Source organism: Rhizophagus irregularis, chromosome 25 (assembly GCF_026210795.1).
Source record: "Rhizophagus irregularis chromosome 25, complete sequence".
In the NCBI taxonomy this organism is placed as follows: domain Eukaryota; kingdom Fungi; phylum Glomeromycota; class Glomeromycetes; order Glomerales; family Glomeraceae; genus Rhizophagus; species Rhizophagus irregularis.
Window position 1 is genome coordinate 2,459,875 of NC_089453.1, and position 17,508 is coordinate 2,477,382.

General features: G+C 26.9%; 3 protein-coding genes across 3 annotated transcripts; 1 reads left to right on the forward strand and 2 right to left on the reverse strand.

Annotated features, from left to right (window-relative positions):
• Positions 1–1,013: 1,013 nt before the first annotated feature.
• On the forward strand, positions 1,014–2,432 carry OCT59_016990 (uncharacterized protein; the record flags this gene model as incomplete). Its single annotated transcript, XM_066146060.1, has 1 exon — positions 1,014–2,432. The coding sequence occupies one exon, from the start codon at positions 1,014–1,016 to the stop codon at positions 2,430–2,432; it is 1,419 nt and encodes a 472-aa protein (XP_066003787.1).
• A 3,459-nt stretch (positions 2,433–5,891) lies between these two features.
• OCT59_016991 (uncharacterized protein) lies at positions 5,892–9,455 on the reverse strand. Its single transcript, XM_025331168.2, has 10 exons — positions 9,389–9,455; positions 8,636–9,265; positions 8,155–8,545; positions 7,974–8,070; positions 7,686–7,886; positions 7,444–7,607; positions 7,168–7,367; positions 7,018–7,086; positions 6,847–6,931; positions 5,892–6,755 (listed from the first exon to the last, which is right to left on the reverse strand). Exons 1-10 carry the CDS (start codon positions 9,422–9,424, stop codon positions 6,175–6,177), a joined length of 2,454 nt encoding a protein of 817 aa, XP_025173918.1. The 5' UTR covers positions 9,425–9,455; the 3' UTR covers positions 5,892–6,174.
• A 3,917-nt stretch (positions 9,456–13,372) lies between these two features.
• On the reverse strand, positions 13,373–14,961 carry OCT59_016992 (uncharacterized protein). The gene is made up of 4 exons (XM_025319386.2): positions 14,315–14,961; positions 14,212–14,239; positions 14,074–14,137; positions 13,373–13,991 (listed from the first exon to the last, which is right to left on the reverse strand). The coding sequence occupies exons 1-4, from the start codon at positions 14,824–14,826 to the stop codon at positions 13,657–13,659; spliced, it is 939 nt and encodes a 312-aa protein (XP_025173917.2). The 5' UTR covers positions 14,827–14,961; the 3' UTR covers positions 13,373–13,656.
• Between the last annotated feature and the right edge of the window lie 2,547 nt (positions 14,962–17,508).

A 17,508-nucleotide genomic window follows, 5' to 3' on the forward strand; every position in this document is an offset into this window, starting at 1 on the left:
GTGTATGTAATCAACTGTATATTAATTGAATATTATTGATTATTTGATTTTTACAGGTAAAGCAGTATAAATTTTATTTACTACACTTGCATGTTACATATGAATTTAGTAATTTTGACATTTCCACTTTAGTAAGTGATGATCACCGAATTTCTTTCTTTCACTAACGAAAGAACATCAGTAATTTACTCATTGGCGCAAATGTGTGTTAACACTTTGATCGATCAACTAAATATACATACTCTTTTTTTACATACCTTTTTTTATTTGGCATGAGAAATTTTTTGACACATTAATTTATATGTATTATAAATGTTGCCTATTCTGCACGTGCCACACGTGCTGCGACAGCTGCGTCTCAACGAATTTAATCAACAAACAAATACGAATATATTTTATAAATTTTTTAACCACTGCATCTTGAGCTGTTAAACAGTGATGTTCTTTATTTGATATTTGAAAAATAACAATATAATAATATGACACTTAATTCTAGTCTTTTAGTTAATAGTATTTATTAAAAATAATTTGATAGATTTTGATAGAACAACTTATAATGGATAAATTAATTGTTTGGAGCAATTAATTCATTTTCAGGACTTGAATTTCTTTAATTTTTTTATTTAAAAAAGATAATGATATTTTAATTGGATTAGTAGAAATATTTAATTCAATTGAAAAGTTAAAACTAAGAATAATTCTGGAATTATTAAAATCAAAAAAGATTGATTATCTTGCGTCCCATTACATTTTGATAATCTTAAATACATAGAAATACAAACAAAGAATTATATAATAAATTTCTTAAAATTCTTAAAATGTTTGATAAGAATTTATAAGATAAACAACCAAACTTAATCATTTGTGATACCCACAATAACAGTATCGATATACCTTTTCATTGTGCAACACACCACAAACAATAAATACGGCTTATACGGGACGGGTTGCTCTTTAAAAAGAAATATTAGAAATATTCCTTTTCTTTTATTAAAAATAAGAATAAAAAAAAAATGTCAAAGTTAAATACAGATATTCTTTATTTAATATTTGAAGAATTACAATATGATAAAGATACACTTTATTCATGTCTTTTAACTAATAAAATTTGTTGTGAAATTATTATTCCAATTTTATGGAAAAATCCTTGGTATCAATTAAATTCGAATAATAAAAAATCATTATTATTAAATGTAATAATTTCACATTTATCAGATGAATCAAAAAATAAATTAAAAAATCAAGGAATTAATTTTTTAGAAACAACTTTAAATCAAAAACCTTTATTTGATTACATTAAATTTTGTAAACATTTGAATTTATATATAATTTTTGAAATTATTGATAATGTTTATAATATTATAAAACATATATCAATGATTAAAAAAGAAATCATCATTCTTTTTATTAATAAAAATATTGAATTTACTCATTTTTATACACCACAAACATATAATTATCAAATAATTAATATTTCTGAGGTTAAACATCTATTTTCAGAATTACAATTTCTTAATTGTAGTAATACTGATAAGAATATTTGGTTTTTGTTAAAAGATATTTGTCAATCTATTAAAGAATTAGATCTTATTATTGAAAAACCTAAAATTAATATTGGAATTATTAAATTGATTGAAAGTCAAAAAAATTTGAAAAAGGTTAATTTTGATGTAGTTGTTAAAAGATCCAGTGAAACATGTAAAATTCTTGAAAATTCTTTAATTAAACATGCAAATAATATTCAACATTTTCGAACAACTAAACCTCCTGTCACTAAAATTCTTTCATCTTTTGTAAATTTAAAAATTTTAGAATTGGATAATCATTTTTATGAAAATTGGAATTGTTTAGAAGATTTATCCTTACCTTTATTACAAAATTTAAAAGCTAGTCATGTTCCAATCAAAGCTTTAACAAATTTTATTAATAATACAAATGGATACCTTACAAAAATTGATATTGATCTTGTGTCTCATAATAAGAATGATAATAAAAGAATTATTCAAGCTATATATCAAAATTGTTTAAATCTTAAATATCTTAAATTAACGATTAGAAGTGAAAATATTAAAGAATTAGAAAATTTATTAATTAGATGTCAACATTTAAATAGATTAATTATAATTATTGATAATGCAGATTATATTTTTAATTGGAATAAATTGTTCAAAGTATTAACAAATTCTTCACCAATTAAATTATTCATGTTTAAATTTTGGGTAGAAAATATTAATAGGTCAATTAATTTAGATTATTTAAAATTTTTCTTTGATAATTGGAAAGAAAGACCTCCTATTTCATTTCAATTATCTCGAAGGTTGAAAAGTGTAGGTATAGATAATTTAATTAAAAAGTATAAGGCGGAAGGGATAATTGCAAAATATGATAATTTTTGTGAAAATGAAAATGAAAATTGGAATTTTTTTAGATAAATAATATTGAATGTATATAGTATTACATTAGGCTAAATTTTAAATATATCAGATAAATAAACTAATGATTATTGATTATCTCCTAAACATATAATATAAATGCAATGAATACTTTTTAAATTACCTTTGTTCTGTCATTATAAATCGTGAAAGCGTCTTTCACATAACTCTGCGGTGTCGTTGATTTGGGACGATTTAAGATCATAATTAGATGCGACGAAAAAATAAAGGTCTGATGCAAAAATATGACGACCATGTTAAATTACGTAGGAACTTGATGAAAGTATACCAATATAGTGCTTCGATCCGGATTGATTCGTTGATTAGCATCACAACATTTTTCTATTATTTTTGTCAAACTATAATTTTTGTCAGATTTAAAAAAATTATTCTTCTACAAATTTTATTGATTTTGGCCAAACTTATAGCTCCAACTCAAATAAACCGTTGCCAAACCGCGGATTGATCCGTTAAAATCCCATCAGGATCGAAGCACTATACCAATAACCATGCCATTAATTATGAATGAACACATCTTCAATCTAATCACAGAGCATTATTGATGTAAAATCTTTTATTTTTTCGTCCCCTTCCAATTACTCATCTGATTTTTAAACATAAAATACTTGCAATCCAATGGTTTCAATGATTTAAACCCGCTAATTTTTGGTATACAATTGTGTTAGTAATACTTGGAACATTATCCTGTGATAGAATATTACAAATATTTTTGAGTTGTAATAGCTTCTTTCTTTCTCTGATTGAAGAGATTCGAACGTCAGAATCCTTAAGAATCTTGGTAGATCGATAAGTTTTGAGGTTTAGGATATTAGATTTACATATTCTTTAGCAATCTTCATACGTGATGTTTCAAAACACCTGATTGAGATTTTTATAAAAATAGTCGCCAAAAGATACACACCCTGAATAGTTGGTCTCAAAAGAAAGTTCCATCAACATTCAATCTTGAAAGACGAGAAAAAGCGGAATTTACTTTAGAATAAGGAAAATTAACGTAATAAATCTATGATGCAATTATCTCATTTAATGATAACTCGTTTTTGATTCTTCAATCATTTAACTCTGATTTTTATTAAAAATACATCAAATACATCTAATTTAGGATGTAGCATATAATACATAATTTAGCAACAATAACTCCATATTACACCTATTACACCTTTTTTCAAATATCCAAGAGCCTGTTATCTTTTTCATCGTCAGCTCTTTACGTCCCATCACATATCCAACAATAAACTGCTTCACGTCATTTTTACATTTCTTGTACTTTTTCCAAAAGTCTTTTTATTAATGCAGACTTCGCAAATTTGACATTAAGAGGGTTTATTGCTATAACTGTAGCATAAAAGATAAAATGTCGCTCCGTATCTAATAACTAAAAATGATAAATATTAATATTTGATCTCCTTTTTGAAAAGTTTTTTTCTCCATAAGAGCAATATCAAGAATAGAAAAAAAAAACGCCTCACCTATTGCAAAATCATCATCATACACGGTATCTATCTTACGCTTTTCTTGTTTTATTGCTTTCAGTACAATGAATTTTTATCATGAATGAATTAAAATCATAACTGAATTTTGATAAACCCAAACATGTACGAATCTTATAATTTAACAACGTTAAAAGTATTACACGTTTTAATTTAATACCGCTATGAATCATATGAATATTCATGGCTTGCAACCAGAATATGTATCCTGAATAATTCCAAAAAATCTTTTTCAATAATCATATAAATCACCTGATGCAAAAAATTATGACCATCATTTTTGTAACTTGATCAAAATCAACCGTGATAAACGTAAGCTCGTGGCATACTTTTAAGCTCACGAAGCCCTACGCACACAGTGTTCTCCATTAAGCAAGAAATATAAATGTTCGCACAATGATTATAAGCAAGAATAATCATTATATAGTCTTCAAGAAAAGATAGTGAAGGTGCCACTACGAAGAAATCAGAGGAGAAAATAAAGAAATCCAACAAAAATGGTGAACGCGCCAAGAAGCACGAATTGCGGTACTCTAATTCAGATTTTCTAGACAAACAATAGTGAAAGAGTACCCATAGGTGTTCTATTCTCCATCATAATATTCTTTTTTAGGTCAGTTTTCCGCTTTTATAATTCCTTTTTCTCTTTTTTTTTGTATTTCTAGTTCGTTTTTAAAATCGAAGTCAAGCTGAGCCTGAACAGACGGGTAAGATATTTGTAAGGTTTGTTAATGATTGTGAAAGTTTATGAAGGTGAGTTTGTAAAGTTTTGTAAGTTTTGTTTTAAGACTGAAAATTAATTTTTTTTTTTTCCGTTTTGTGGCGGTTCTACTTCAGTAAGACTATGCGTTATAGTTGGAAACCATTCATCCCGTAAGAATAATTAAACAAAGAGGCCTTTTTTCTTTTTACTATGAATCCTAAATATTTCATTCATATACCCTGGTCTTAACCTGATAGTAATCACACACACATTTAATTCATACACCTTAACCTAATGGCTAATCCTAACCTCTTCTTTTTACGCTAATTTCCTTCCCTAATCTAATCCTTTCCATCCTACATCCTAATTACTTCTTCCTAATCTCTTATTATGTTAACCTAACTTAATCCTTCCTTTTTGTACTGACTCTTCCCTACTAACCATTCAATTTACTAGATTCCCTTACACTCTAATCCTTTTCTCTGACCTATTTACCCTCATCTCTTTCATCTCTCCTCACTCCTTTACCCTATTCCTCTTATTCTAATCTCTTTCGTGTTGACGGCGTGTTTTAGGTGGTTTTTGCGATGAGTTAAAGTGGAAGAGGAGGTAGAGAAGCGATATAGATCTTTGCGCGGGTTAGAGCATAGACGCTTACTTTTATTATGCAGTCCTTGCGTATGGTGCTATGCATAACTTTTACGTATTATTGAAAGCCTCTGCCGTAGTACTTATCATATATAAATGACAAGATATATAATATACTATCTATTTGACAATTTATTGAATATTACATATAAAGACTGTTAATATTATATATTGACGAGAAAGATTTTTTCAAGATATAAATGAAATTTTTTTTTTTTTATGATTTTATAAATAAAAGCCAAGTTCAAGGGTGTTACCAATTTTATATAAATAAAAAGCCATGTTCAAGGGTGTTACTAAAGTTGGTAAGATTCGAATGAAGTTGTACCAACAAGGTTAAGATCTCTAATAAAATACCGGAAAAAATCCGATTTGCTTTGACATTTACTGAATATATTCCGGTACTATATAAAATTTCCCGGAAATCTAATATGCCATATCCAAAAAAAATTCATTCAATATATAAAACCAAGGAATCTTTCGGAAAATCCGGCAAATTTAGAATAGATTTTATGCGCAAATCGTACAATTAGTCACGTGCGTCAAGCGATCATGTGACCCAATTTGTTTTAATGACAGATCATGAGAATTATTATAAAAAATAACGAAACAATAAATATTTAATTAAATACAATAAATAATGATTTCTATTATTTATTTATCATAATGTGCGTTTGAATGGCACAAAAAATTTTTTTTGAAATATGAATTAACCTATACTGTAACTTTTATAATTGAGATTGCAAAGATATTCATAATGTAGTAATAAATTATATATATATATTAAATTACAAACGCATTACATATATTATAAAATAATAATTAATTAATAAATTGACAAATTAATAAATGAAATTACTAATAGGAAATTGTTCAATTTTTAACACTCCCGCATAAAACCGCTTATCAACCTTACAAACGGAGGTAATAGTTTTGATATAATTTCTATTTCAGGGAATTCCATCTCTTCCATCAAAGAATCTGAATCGGAAGCAGAATGTTCTAAATCATCGCTTTCATGTTGACTTTCTAAATCATCGTCATCAGCAACCCCCACAAAATCTTCATTAGTATCGTAATCATAGTCATCATCTTCACTCTCATCACCATCATTGCCGCTATCAACGTCATTATACATAATATTTTTGAGGCGCATTAAATGTCTCTTCTTTCGCCAAGTATGCCAACTCATTAAACTTTCTATTTCGTTTACAACACGGGTTCGCTCTTCTTCAGTTGTCAACGTTGTATCGATCAATTGTTGCAAATCTATTTGTTCAGCTAGTCCGTTCTGCATGAAATCAAACAATGATCCAATCCATCCAATAAGTGAATTGAATAAGCCTGTTGAATCATGCGAATAAACCGAATGGACAAATGAATAAAATTTTGGCATATGACGATGCACAAGAGATATAAATGTTTGGACAACTGATTCAGCCGGGCTATAAATAACAACACCTGAAGAAAAAAAAAAAAGATAAATAAACAAACAAAATAAATTAAAAAAAATTTAAAAATTGAAAGAAAAAAGCTATTAAAAGTAAAATACCCTTTCGATCAGCATCTTCGACAACACTAATTAAGTCATCCACAAATCCAGAAAGATCAGATAAAGAATCTGATATATTTGCAGCCTATAAAATGTAATAAAATAAAAAAGGTGAATTAGATACTGATTTAATAAATAGAATGTCATGATTAATATTCACTACAAACTTACTTTATAAACTTTAGCCAATGGCTCATAAAAAATAGTAATGATTTCTTTTAAAATTTCTCCAGTGATTCCCTGATTAACGAAAAAAATGTTAAACGACTTTGATATAAAGGTCAATAAATACTTGAAAATATATATTTGATTGCACTGTACCTGAAACAGTAATTCGATTAACATTTCCTTGTCTCTTTTACGAGCGTAAAAGAAGAATAATTTCTTTAAATCATTTAATAAACCTTTACTATCTATCTTAATGTTGTTGATAATTCCGGTAAATCTTGCTATTTGCGAATCCATTAAACTCGGGGTTAAATTCTCTGTATACAATATCGTAAGGGCGAGGTCGTCGATATCTAGAGGAAAAAAAAATCAATTAAATTAAATAAATCGGTTCATCATTTTTTTATAAATGATTTTGCTTCCACATACTTTCTCCTTTCGCTTCTTTCTTCACGGCAGTTTGAACTTCACGGGAAGCATATATGTAATTTCGTAATTTTTGACATACTTCATCATCGTTTATTTCATTTTCAAGAAGTTTAATATCGTTACTAAGTTCTTTAATATCTTCGGTCAAATTCATTGAAAGAATCCTGTATTAAATAAAAAATTAGATAAAACATATACGTTCATTTAATAAGATAAAAAGAATATTATCATTATAATCTAACCTTTGGGCTAAACTTTTTTGTCCAAAAGGTTGAGCGAGAAATATATCTAACACCCCTCTCATTAGCGCTACAGGATTTGATATTTTCATTACGCTTCGAATAGCTCTATATGGCATTAAACCATGTGTGCGCTTAAGCTGTGCAAAAGTCTCACTACTATTATCGGATCCAATAAAAAGAGAATATAAAGTAGAGGCAAATCTAAAACCAAGACAAAAAACAATTGTATTTTATCATCAAAACAATATATAATACTCTAAAAAAAAAAAAAAAATCGTTAATACTAACCCAATTTCGCCCCATTCAACAACTTTTTGATAAGTTTCGGGTAAATTTGAAATATCAGAAGTTTGTTGTATTGTACTAATTACTTCAGATAATCCGCCTATTAAAAAAAAAATTGAAACAAAATTAATTTTTTAATTTTTTGAATTGATGTCATAAAAGGTTCTTGAAAAATAATAACTACCTGATCCCATAACCATTTTCTTAAATTCTGAAACATGTTGTTCGAGTTCTTTAATGCGTTTTTCTGCCTCCTCGTCAAATTTTTTCTTTTGCTGCTCTCTAATTGAATCCAATTCTAGTCTCTCTGCTATATCTCTTTTTTCATCCTCGCTTAAAGAGATGGGAGAATCTGTTAAAAAGATTTTCATCGTTTTTGATCTAGAAACCTCTCTTATGAGGAGAAGAGAACGCAAGTACGCGCGTAAATTTTGGCGATTTTTTTCCCATTGATATAAACCGTTAGAAGGATCATCTTTTTGTATTGATTTCGTCTTATTAAAGGTTGGCGATTTTCGCTCTTTAATTTTATTTGGAACCGCAGGAATATCAATTGCCGCAAATTCTTCTTTAAGCTTTTTTTTTTTAAAAAAAAAAAATATTTGAAAATTAAAAAAATACATTATGGATTTTGTGTGATTTTTAAAAAATTGAATAGGACTTACTTTAGTATATAATTTTTTAAAATCTTTACGACGTCTCACAACATAAACATGTTCATCAAAATTTGATCGTATTGTCTGAATGATATATTCCATATAAACATGTTTTTGAATTTTACGTTTTTTTTCACATGCAGCTTTTACAGAAACAATGTTAACAGTCCATCCATTTGTAGAGTTTGAATCCTGAGAATTTTTTTCATTATAATTTTTATAAATATGAGAAAAATCAACTTTAATTGATTCTTCTTTTCCCAAAGTTGTTTTTAATCCAACATTAAGTAACAAAGTAAATTCGTTGACAACTTTTTCAGCTAATTTCTTTCTTTTAGTCGTTTCATCTCTTGTAGAAGAAGTAGTAATATTTTTCTTCTGAAATTCGTTTAAAAATTCCGATACTTTAAGCCAAAAATTAGCTTCAGAATTACGAAGGAATGGAAAAGTATATACGAAACGATTGAATATGAAACGTAAAAATGGAGTATCAGTTTCTACGCAATCATCGTCAGCAAAAGGTGGACCCAAATTTTTTATAGCTTCATATTGTGAAAGTAATTGTATCTCAGATCTGATTTGACGAGAGATAAGTTCTTTCTTCAAATAATGTGCTTGTAATGGCGACAAAGTTAAAGTCTATTATCATAAAATATATATATATATTTTTTTTTAAAAAAAAAAATAAATTTTTAAGTTAAAAAATTATATTTATTACTTTTTCCCGCACCTTCTTTTTAATTAGTACAACATTATATTTACCGGATTTATATTATCTTTAGTATTATTTTGCATCATTGGGTGTCGCAATATTTTTTTTTCTAGAATTGGAAAATTTTTTTTAGGGCAAATTCAAGCTCCTTATATATTTTTTCACATTGTGCATGACGAAATAATGACATGCATGATTTATGATATAAAGATTAGCAAATATGAAAATCTTTACCATATAAAAAACCGACTACGCCAAGGAGCCAAGAAAGAAGCCATTTTTGCCAATTCAACCAAGACGAAATTACTCCTGAATAACGTGTAAGGCATAAGCACAGTATAAGCACTTCACGTGAAATTTTTCAGTTGTCGTACAATGATTTTCACACAATAAACAAGATGTAAATTAAAAATATATAAACTAAAGTGCTAAAGTATTGTTACTAAAAAAAAAAAAATCATTTTCTAATTAGTTACATGAATTCTTACATTTATTATTACATGTTTTTTACATGTTCCATCTTTATCATCAATGGTAAACCAACCGATTCTCAAGTCTTTTGTTGCGTATATAAATATCCGGAAATATACTTTAATATACCTTAAGCATAATCCATTATCACTCGTAAACGCTTCCATTAGGGAAATGATCTAAGTCGTCCCGTCGTCCCATCCGTTAACTCTAATGCTACCACCCGAACCAAATATTGTAGCGAGATTATTTTTACACAAAACTCCTCATCAACTTCACTTTCTATCAATTTCAAAATAATAGGGTCCAATTTATCCAACCAAAAATACGTATCTAAATCTAATTATATATCTGAATAACTTGTTCTTGCAATTATATCCAATCCTTCAAAGTGCTTTCAAGAGTAATTTTCGACTTCCACACCTAAAAATATATTTTGATTTAACCGTATCCAAGAAAACAATACGATTAGCAGTAGGTGAATTTTTTGATTCAAAGAATCACATTTCAAAAGAAATTTTTATATCAATTTTTCAGCTTGATCGATTGTATTTACCCATAACTAATTAATTTTACAAAACGATTATCAATTATTTTATTTATTCTATTCTATTTTGAAATTACGATAAACAAAAAATTGTTAAAACATCATATGAAACTTTTTACCTTCATACAATATAAAAAAATCAGCTCTCCTAACGGAACGGGTCGACCCGGGTCATGTGACCCGACCCGACTTAAAAGCTCGGGTCGGGTTCAATAATTTTTATGACCCGGTGACCCGCATGACCCGACCCGGTTGACCCGAGTTATTGAACAAATACTAATTAATTATAATAAATGAATGATAACAAAGCTTCATAATATTACAAATCTATTAAATCTATTATAATTTCATTAAGGTTTCATTATAATGCCGAAAAAATGGTGGTCACTCATTTTTTTTCCTTTGAAAATTCGGGTTTAGACCCGGGATATCCAGTCGAACTATACCCGGGTCGGGTTTAGAGTCAAGACTTTTTCACTTTGGTCGAGTCGGGTATATCTTCAAAACCCGACCCGACTTGACCCGTTAGGAGCCCCATTTTACTTAAAAATAATAATTAATCAAAAGTAATAAAGTCATTTTATTTATTATTTATTGACTAAAATTTTGTTTGTTAAATTGAAATAAAGAAAAAGAGTTACGCTAACTGATCTTATATTGCACAAAAAATAATGATCTGATTGAAGGGTTTGCATTAAAAAACTAATCTTGAAAACTTAATGCTCTCAATATTTTTTTCTGAACATTTTATTTTAAATGCATCAGAATTCTTAGAATAAGAGACATGAACAGATTTCTCCTTTAATTCTTGAACCTTAAGTAATTCATTACAAATGTCAACAATAGTTATAATCTTAGCATACAAAGTGCACATCAAACTGCATGTTCATTAAAACTTCCGCAAACTTCTAGGGCATTTTTATATTGGGTGTATGTGGTTTCGTGCGCGACACAAGCCAATATATAAAAAGTATCACAATATTTCTTCAATAAATTGAATCAATTAAAATTGAGCTCTTTTTATAACGAATTTTGATATAACAAATTTCACAATACAACGAATCTTTAATGCGGTACCGATTTTAACATATGAATTCTCGTTATACCGAATATCACTAGTATACCGTCTAACGAAGTAATTCTTATAATCCGCACATACAAAATAACTCTTTATAATGAATTTTTTAAAAAAAAACGATTAACATAAAGTAGAGACTGGATCCGTTATCTGTTTGAATTTTCAGTAAAATTATAATTTAAATTTACAATTAAGTGTTTGAAGCAAAAAATTTTTGGAATAAATATTTTTATATATACAGTAGCAATAGATTCGCTATACACAAATTACACTTTGGACCGGATATCCGTCGGATATTAAATTCTAGATCAATTATTACAACATTACAAAAATAAAATTTTAAAACTTTATCATTATATATGATCATTGGCTTAATGACTACCCGTTAAACTATTTAAATCTGCGGGTCACTATCTATAAATCTGAACGATCACCAAAATTATTAATATCCGTTCATCCAACCTCTAACATAAAGTGCAATTTGATGTTGATTTCATGAAATTTTTCTCAAATAAGAAAATATACCACTTTAATCTGTTTTATCAAAAGATGGATTTATGTTTCGCAGTTTCATGACCATGAATCATTGAATCATGATGTTTTACAAATCACAATTTCCTATATTTTACCGCATTATACCAAATTTTCCCATAATTCGGTTTAGCATTCTCAATGATCGGCCCGAACGCCTGCTTCGTTATATCGAGAGCTGACTGTAGTAATTTGAAAATTCTTCCAGTTGCTAGTAACGTTTATTCAAGTATCAAACTTTTTTAATTTTAGTTCCACCTATTCAGTAATTGCAAAATTATTTTCTTCAAGTAAAAGGTTTATTCATCTAAAATGATATCACAACAAATTTTTTTAAATATTAAAAGCATCTGGCTGATTGATGTTTGAAAGATGATTTTACGAACATTATAAAATAATTTATTTTAATCCTCATATGACATTGTTTGCAAGCCAAGGATTTATTAGATTTTGCGTATTTTTAACAGATTTCTTCGCGTATTTTAACAAATTTTGGATCTATATATTTGTATGTGAAAAATGATCTTAATTGGAGCAAAAAAAAAAATAATAATAATTAGTACGAGAATAATGTTTTTTTTTTCATTATAATACATTTTATATATGTTTACGTCTTTACGATATTAAATATCAAAGCTCAATGGGAAAATCATATGATAGTAAAAGTCCGAAATAACCGCAGCAAAGACGGGACTTACCGGAAGAGGATTATTAGCTGGTGACATCACTTAGTGTAAATCTTGCGCAAATTTTATTAAAAAACCACTGCCTACGCTGCGTATATTTCGAATCTTAAATGTTTCTGACAATCATTTAATTAACCGACGAGCAAATCAATTTAATTTAACCGACAAATCAACTTAATTTAACCGACAAATCAACTTAAATTAACCGTCAAATCACTTTAATTTAACCGTCAAATAACTTAATTTAACCGATAAATCAATTTAATTAACCGATAAATCATTTAATTTAGCCGCTTGACAATCATCGTGCAGACGGTGCAGTACAGCACATTCCGACGACAATCAACGTCATTAATATAATATTTATACAATGAGAACTTTATAATGCAAAGCATTAATAATCAACTGTAAATATCATATGGAATTATTGAATAAAGATCTTTTAACTGGTTTCTTTGAGAGTTATGCCATAACTGTATATGCATAACAAACAAAATAAACGCATAAAAAATGCTTTTTATTTTACAATTCCGGGAGTCGACCAAAGTAGAAATTTTAGAAAGTACTATAATTACTGACATTTTTTTTTATGCATTAATGGTCGGTTGATTAGAAATTCCTCTCCCGAAAAAAGTTAAAAAATTATATTTATCGGTGATTTGATTCGATTAATTGAGCCAAACCCTTTCGAAAGGTGAGAATAACAAGTAAATAAATTACATATAAATTTATTAAAATTATCAAATTTTATTTATTTAGCTCATATTTATTATTATTATTTTTTTTAGGAGACGAAGCGACTTTTGTGATCGATCAATAAAAATCAATATTTTTTTTTATTAATTAAACTATATAAAATCTTAATTATATAAAAAAGCTTTTTTTTTTTTTCCTTGAAAGAGAAAAATTAATTAATTATATACATACATATATATAACTTACATATTTATATCAATTACACTTAAAAATTTATCATAATTAATTATTAATATTTAATATAATATCTTAAATACCATTAACATTATTATTGGGTTTCATGCCCCATATTCTGTAAGTATCTATGATGGTATCAAATTCCCCAATTTCTTTCAGTACTTCCTTCCATGATTCTTCATAATCACTTGAATCAGTATTCATCAATTGAATCATCATTTCATTGATTGTTTCTTTGAAAAACATTGTTACATGCTGTTCAAATAATATTCCTATATTATCACCTTTCTTACCTAGTAAAATTGATCTATTATCATGTTGTGACGCTTCAAGATTACTAGAGAAAAGTGACCTTATGTGGTTACGAGGTTTTAAATCCGCATCACTAGCTTCAAATAATAACATATCTTTGATGATAAAAAGAGAATAAATTTATTAAGAAATTTATAATTGAACGAATTTTTTTCAATAATATAATAAAAAACGTACAATGTCCGATGAATTGCATAAATTTTGGACCAAGATTTCCGTCTACAAAATCAAATCCCTGTATCTAATAAATAAAAGTAATAGTTTTTTAATAGATGTTTTTAATAAAAAAAAATATATATAATTAATTTATCTTACCTCTATGTATCCACCTGGTTTCGTTACTCTTTTAATATTATAATAATTTTAGAAAATGAAATTTAATTAAAAATGTGCATTAATAAAAAAGAATCTATCATACCTTATTAACTCCTTAATAATAAATTCCCAGTTTTCTAAAAGAAAGACGGGTTCTATTGTATTTAAGTGAGTGAAATCAAAATAATTATCCTCTGAAGGTATTCCATCCATTAAATCTGCGCTAAGAAAATTTACGTTATTAGGTTTAATTTCTGATGGAAATAATTTATATCTATCAATTCCGACAAATTCCGCGGATTGATATTCATTCGCTAATTCTAAAACAAAAGTTCCAGCGTAACATAATGCATCTAATATTTTTCCATCACCATTTATAATATTGTTTATCGGAGAAGAAAAATTTGTTGACCAAATTGATTTTACAATAAAATGATGTTGATGTAAAAAATCGATATCACCATCTGAACTCGGAAATTTCACCGATGTTTTTGATGATATTGATGATGTAAATGATGACATTAATGATAACGCTTCCGATGATTTTCTTTCACGGATCGGTTTGGTTTTGTTTTTTGATTTTGCTTGTTTAATCTTTGTTTGAATTACTCCCATATTTTATTTTTTTTTTAAAAAAAAAATATTATTACTATTAATGTAAGGAATGTGATAAATTATATATAAATTATATAAAAATGCAAAATTAAAAGTAAAAATAATTAAGAAATGTTAAAAAATTATTACTTTTTTTTATAAAAAATCAAATAAATACAAGTTTCTTTCTATTTATTTTGGATTTTTTTTTTCATTATTATTAAAAGTAAATAAATAAAAGTGGTGTAACACTAATATTTACAGTTTATATTGTTTTAATATTTTTAATATAAATAAATATGAATAAAAAGACGCATGGAATAGAACAAAGAACAAAGAATGAAAAAAGGAAACTCCTTTTTTTTAAAAAAAAATGAATTAAAATAAAAAAAAATAAATTAAATTAGGTTAGAATAAAAAATCCTCGGTTTTTAGAATAATTTGTCCACAAAAAGAACCGAAATTTAAATTAATCGGTTTTTTAAATTGTTTTAAAACGAGATCAACGTGAAAAAAAAGAAAATTATCCAAAATATAAATTATAAATGATTAAATAAAAGTCCAAATTTATCGATCATTTACGTGAATGAATTTTTTGCATAAAATTCTCTCCTTAATCTTAATGATATCTGCTAACCTTTTGAACTCTTTAATTTCATCGATTTTTTTTTCTTTTTTTTTTTAAGATACAAAAACATTTATGCAGCATGTATCATCATGTACATCCACAACAATGTCAAAAAACAAAATAATTTGTACAAATAAATTTCAAATATAAATAAACCAATTAATATTTTATAAGTATGAATGCATGCAAAGTTTATTCTTTTGTTCCGGAATAAAGTAAGGAAGTAAATATGTAAATCATTTAACCCTGCATACGCCGCAGTATTTTCTAAAAGTGATAAACGTTTGATTAATTTTAGAACTTTGTTAAATATTGGAATTTTGTGTCATGCATAAAATGAACTTTAAAATTAGAACGTTACGTCTAGAACATTGAAAAAAAACTTGTCAGTTGAATTTAGATTTAGATGTTCCATGTGAAAAAATATAATAAATGGTTTATATAAACAAATTAACGTAATTGTTATTTTTCAAGTATTTTAAATGAATTTAAGGTTTCGGTTATTCCCCAATCCGACTCACATAATGAAAACATCTAATTTTTAATTCATAATTTTTCTATTATTTCGACTAAAAGATCCCTTTTACCTCTCACATATATTAATTTTGCATTTTGTTACCTCGAATCAAATCACAGAAAAAAAAAGTATGTGTTATGTATTGGCTCGCATGGTTTTTTTTAGTTTGTGTTTCCATTTTATGCCGTTGGGCGTCAGATCGCTCAGGTGATTTTTAGGCGTCAGATACTGGCTTAAATCATCGGTTATGCCCTGGCCAGCATTACTGTCGATCATTTCTACAAATCACATAATTGGTACCCCGATAAATATTTTTCTGGGTACATATTAATGTGTAACAATTATCATCTTTTCTAAAAAGAATACTTGGTATTAGAGGACCAAATTCCTAACCTTATTAAATAATCCCATAAATTAATCCTAGTTTCATCCAACATTTTTTTAGGGTTTACGCCATATAAACTTTACACTTATTAGAATGCAGGTTTTTAATCAAATGAACAGATGCATAGTTTAATTAAATACCTATTAATATTGTATATAATATATAAAAAAACGCAAAATGGCGTGATTTATTTATTTAAGGATTTATTGTGTGAAAATTTCCATATTCAAAAAATACGATACATTCTTTTAATAATTTCAAGATTGAAATTTTATTTAACCATCTAAGGGTCTAAGGTCGTACAAATTAATTACGTACTACCTAACTTCATTAGTAACGGACTTTACCAGTTACCACGCCATTCATGTACAATAAATTATATCCGATATTCCAGCGTAATTTTACGCCATCGTAAATGTTACGCAAGGTTGGGCTGTCGTAACGTGATACTTCTTATCAAATACTATCAAGAATTAACCACATGCTCTATATAATAATTAATTAATTAATCAATAATAATATCAAAGAAATAGAATTCCAATACTAAAATTTTTTCCTTCCAAAAAACGTAAAAAATAAAAAAAAAATAAAAAGAATGGCTGTAAGAATTTTCAAAAAATAAAATTTTAAATATAATCTTTTTTATATTAATATCCTGACCGACGTTAACATCTTTTTTCGTTAATAGATTAATTTATTAATTTTTCACTTGAGATATCATAATACATATATTTTATCTTTTTTATTCAATAGGCAGATTTTTAATCACCAATACCGGAACAACCCCTGAATAGAGCCACGCCATACCAGGTGTTTGTCCTGATTTTTTACTCTTGTGTTATTATTATTCAAATACAATTTTACAAATTTTAATTAACAATATTAATTTTAATTTTAAATAATTATTGCTCACGGGTACATCTGCAGGCTGGGTGGAGTGTTTTCTTGGAAAAATTTTGTTTACGTAAAATAGATCTTCTATAATAACATACTTCTCCCTGTGAGAACAAACAAAAAATTTAAATGATCATGAGTGATTTGTTATTGTTTCATTACCGTATAACAAAATAAAGTTCTAAGAATGGATAAATTAAGATTACAACCTACCGTAAAATAAAATATGAATTTAATTTACCGTTTATCCATTTCACGATATGAGTTTTCAGTTTGTAT